The following is a 4,173-nucleotide window of genomic DNA, read 5'->3' on the forward strand; positions in this document are numbered from 1 at the left end:
CAGCTCCTTCTCTTTCACCGAGACTGGGAGCAGTGAGCCCGCCTCCATCCCCACAAGCCTCCCTTGTTTGCTATCTCTGCTCTCCGTGGCACCTGGTATAGAATTCAGGACCCTTCCAGTTCAGTAAGGAAATAGGATTCCTCTTATCTCATTCATATGCTGGGGAATGACTTGCACATCACTTAGTCCAGGGGTGTTTGGGGGTGAGGCTGGGGGTGAATGTTCCACTGATTGCTCCACCAGAAGAACTAGAAGTTTGCCTGTCGGGGGAGGGTACAGGCAGGGCCCAGAACCATCCTCGCAGGCACTAACCCAGTGCATCTGCGCAGTGGACGTGACCCTGGATCCCACCTCTGCGCACCCCAGCCTGGAGGTCTCCCAGGATGGCAAAAGCGTGTCCTCCCGCTGGGTGGCTGCGGTACCGATGGCCCAGGGCGACCCGCAGCGGTTCACGGAGCAGAGATGCGTGCTGAGCCGCGAGCACTTCCAGGCCGGCCGCCACTACTGGGAGGTGGACGTGGGCCGGCGCAGCCGCTGGTTCCTGGGCGCCTGCCTGGCGGCGGTGGCGCGCGCGGGGCCGGCTCGCCTGAGCCCAGCCGCCGGCTACTGGGTGATGGGGCTTTGGAACCGCTGCGAGTACTTCGTCTTGCAGCCGGAGCGCGTGGCGCTCACCCTGCGCGTGCCGCCCCGGCGCGTGGGCGTCTTCCTGGACTGCGAGGCCGGAAAGCTGGCCTTCTTCAACGTTTCCGATGGCTCCCACATCTTCACCTTCACCGACACCTTCTCGGGGCCGCTCTGTGCATACTTCAGGCCCCGAGCCCCGGACGGCTGCGAACGCCCGGATCCGCTCACCATCTGCCCGTTGCTGGTTAGAGGGACACGCATCTCCGAAGAGCACGACGGTGACACCTGGGTACAGCCCTATGAGCCCTCGGACCCCGCCCTGGGCCTGTGGTGAGGTGCTCTCCTGGCCACAGGGCTGGGTCCTGGGCAGCTTCCTGTAGGGTGGAGGAAGCACCCCCAAAATGTCAGCAAAGGCCACAGACTCAACACAACAGAAGGGGACAGAGAGTGGGACTTGGCCTGTGTAGATGTGTATGTGTACATGCACGGATATGATTTTAAGAAAAACAGTCAATTCCAAAGCTCAGCTGTGTGTATGACAGAATTCAGGAAGTGAGTAAAAACATCGATGTTGCCACCAGCCAGGGTGTCCACTGTGAAAGAGGAAACTGGAATGGGAGAAAGAAGGGAGAATCATGATTGGGTTGAATGCAGGTAATTTGAATGTTAATACATATACACCATATATAATATATGTTCTAGTTCTAAAAAGATCTAGAAACAATGTCACCTCACAAGCAATGAGTTCAGCTAGGTCTCATATCCCCGTTTTAAATGTCAATTCCCGCTAACGTGACCTTGGGAAACGGCTGATTCCAGAGCTGGAACAGAAAAAGCACAAGGTGAGTGTGGACCATCTTGTGCCGTACGGCACAAACATACTCAAAAACTAATGGGGACTCAGCAAAAGGACATAGGAGCTAGGTTGACAAGGCTCTGCTGACCAACTGTGGGACAATTTGAATGTTAAAATGAATCATGACAATACAAAAATATACAGAATACAAAAAGTACAGAAAGGGGAAAGGAGAGAGTGAAAAAATAACTCTGTGAACTCATGGTTTGTACTATGGATAGCTAGATGGAACACAAGTGTGATGGGTGGGTGGGTGGGTGGATGGATGCATGGATTTGAGTGCGTGCATACTGTAGTTCCTAGCTCTAACTGCTTTGACAATAACACCTCAGTACCAATGAACACAGCTAGCACCCAGCACTTTTTCATACTGTTTCCCACTAAAAGGAACCAAGGCTCCTTGGAGAAATGACTGACTCCGGGGCTGGGGCAGGGAAAACAAGACAGATGTGATATTGTGATATATAAATGTTTATATATTCTGGGGGAGGGGCAAAAAATGTATATGCATGAATTATATTCATCTTTTGTTATTGGTATACTGTATATTATTACCATTTTAATACAGTTTTTTTCCTTAAAATGTGTATACTTTTTTGGGTACTCTATATATTTGGTCTTCGATCTAGATTCTGGTACAGAGATCCTAAGACCCTTGGAATTTCCTAAGTAATGAAAGTAATAAGGGGGTCTTTTGATCTTCATAACAAGCCCCTTTGAAACACACCTGAGTTCATGTTAATGCCATTTCTTTTTAAAGCCCCTGATAATGGGGACTGGTTGCTTGGGGAACCAGCTAGTCATTAGAGTTGTAATTTAGCTCCACCCCCATCCCAACCTCAGGAAGGGGCTGGAGATTGAGCTATATCACCAGTGGCCAATGATTTAATCAATCATGCAAATATATTAATGCCTCCATAAAAATCCAAAAGGACTGGGTTCCAGAGCTTCCAGGTTAGTGAACACTTGCAGATTCAGGGAGAGTGGCACTCAGAGAGAATATGGAAGCTCTGTGCCACTTCCAACACACCTTACCCTGTGCATCTTTTCCATCTGGCTATTCCTGAGTTATATGCTTTTATAATAAACTGGTAGTCTACTAAGAAAACAATTTTTCCTGATATCTGTGAGCCACTCTAGTAAATTTATCAAACTCAAGTAAGGTGTTTTGGGAACCTCTGATATATAGCAGGTTGGTCAGAAGCACAGGTAACAACTTGGACTTGCAATTGGTGTGTGAAGTGCGGGGGGGGCAGTCTTGTGGGAATGAGCCCTTAACCTGAGGGATGTGATTCTGTCTCTCAGTAAATAGTATCAGAATTGAGTTAGTAGCTTGGTGGTTTGGAAAAAACACATACCGAATGGGTCTAATACACCTTGTACCAGAAAGCAAGGAAGTGCTCAAAGTACGATGGGGAGATGTCAGTTGGACATAAAAGTGAGCTTGAAGGGACTCCCACTGGCCAAATTTGAACATCAAAGTAATTAATGGCAATTGCAGATTAAGTAAAATAAGAATGCAAGAGTATGTATATCTACATGGATATACGCAGTCTGACAATTAGGTTCGCGAATTCATCCTCGAAAAAGTGCAACATACCTCTTGCTGACTATCTCTACCATCAACTTCAAAGTACTCCCCTTGGGAAGCTATGCACCTAGTCCACCCTTCAAAGCAGTTTTGGAACTCTTTTTCTGGAATGGGCATCAGAGCTGCTGTCGCATTACCCTTGATGTCCAAAATGTCTTCCTTTCAATATTTTCTTTATCTTTGGGTAAAGAAAGAAGTCATTGGGGGCCAGATCAGGTGAGTAGAGATGATGTTCCAATACAATTATTTGTTTACTGGCTAAAAACTTCCTCACAGACAGTGCCTTGTGAGCTGGTGCATTGTCACAATGCAAGAGCCATGAATTGTTGGCGAAAAGTTCAGGTCATGTAACTTTTTTACTCAGCCCTTTCAGCACTTCTAAATAGTAAACTTGGTTAACTGTCCAGTTGGTAGAAACTCATTATGAATAATCCTTCTGATATCAAAACGTATAGCTTATACAAAAGGCAACATTAAATTATTTTTAAATAACCAATCTCTCCATCAGTGCATTTTAAGTAATGGAAAGCCCAGCCTTAAGGTTGGAAGGAATCTTAAACATTCAGCTACATGTTTTGTGAACCATAAAAGCCATGCTGGAGGCCACCCACGAGGCCAGACCACTCAGTGTAGACACTCATCTCCTTCCAGCTCCTGCCCCATTACCCACTGACAAGTATCTAAAAATAAGGCATGATATATTTAGTTCTCCCCACTGTTCACATTTTCCATGCAGCTAACCCTCAGAGCGGAGACAGGTGAACACAGCTATTAGGTGTGGATCCCAGTCCAGCGGGCAAGCACACCTGTGATGAGTCTGGCTGTGAGCCTCCTGCTTGAGGCAGTCTGGGACAACTAACGCACAAAGTCTGGCAGAGCAGAGAGAAGACCTTGGCGTCAATAGTGGATGCTAGTCAAGTTTTCACTGGTCCCATGGGAATCTTAAATGGAGAGAGAAAGATCCCCATAGATAGGGCACTACCACACATTTTTGAGGGGCTTAAAAATCAGAGCAACCATTTTGAGGTCAATTTTGGTAATGTCAACCCATTTCTAAATATGAACCCGACAGTTCCCCATCCAGCAATCTATCCTACAGAAA

General features: G+C 47.2%; 1 protein-coding gene across 1 annotated transcript in view; it reads left to right on the forward strand.

Annotated features, from left to right (window-relative positions):
* The window catches only part of BTNL9 (butyrophilin like 9), a gene marked incomplete at its 5' end in the record, with an annotated part of 13,217 nt that extends 11,583 nt beyond the window's left edge, over positions 1–1,634 (forward strand). The window contains one exon of the mRNA XM_019634675.1: positions 330–1,634. Within this exon, the coding sequence (XP_019490220.1) occupies positions 330–958 (629 nt within the window). The remainder of the gene's footprint in view (positions 1–329) is intronic.
* Positions 1,635–4,173: the final 2,539 nt, after the last annotated feature.

Source organism: Hipposideros armiger, unplaced genomic scaffold (genome assembly GCF_001890085.2).
Source record: "Hipposideros armiger isolate ML-2016 unplaced genomic scaffold, ASM189008v1 scaffold_1807, whole genome shotgun sequence".
Taxonomy (NCBI): Eukaryota; Metazoa; Chordata; class Mammalia; order Chiroptera; family Hipposideridae; genus Hipposideros; species Hipposideros armiger.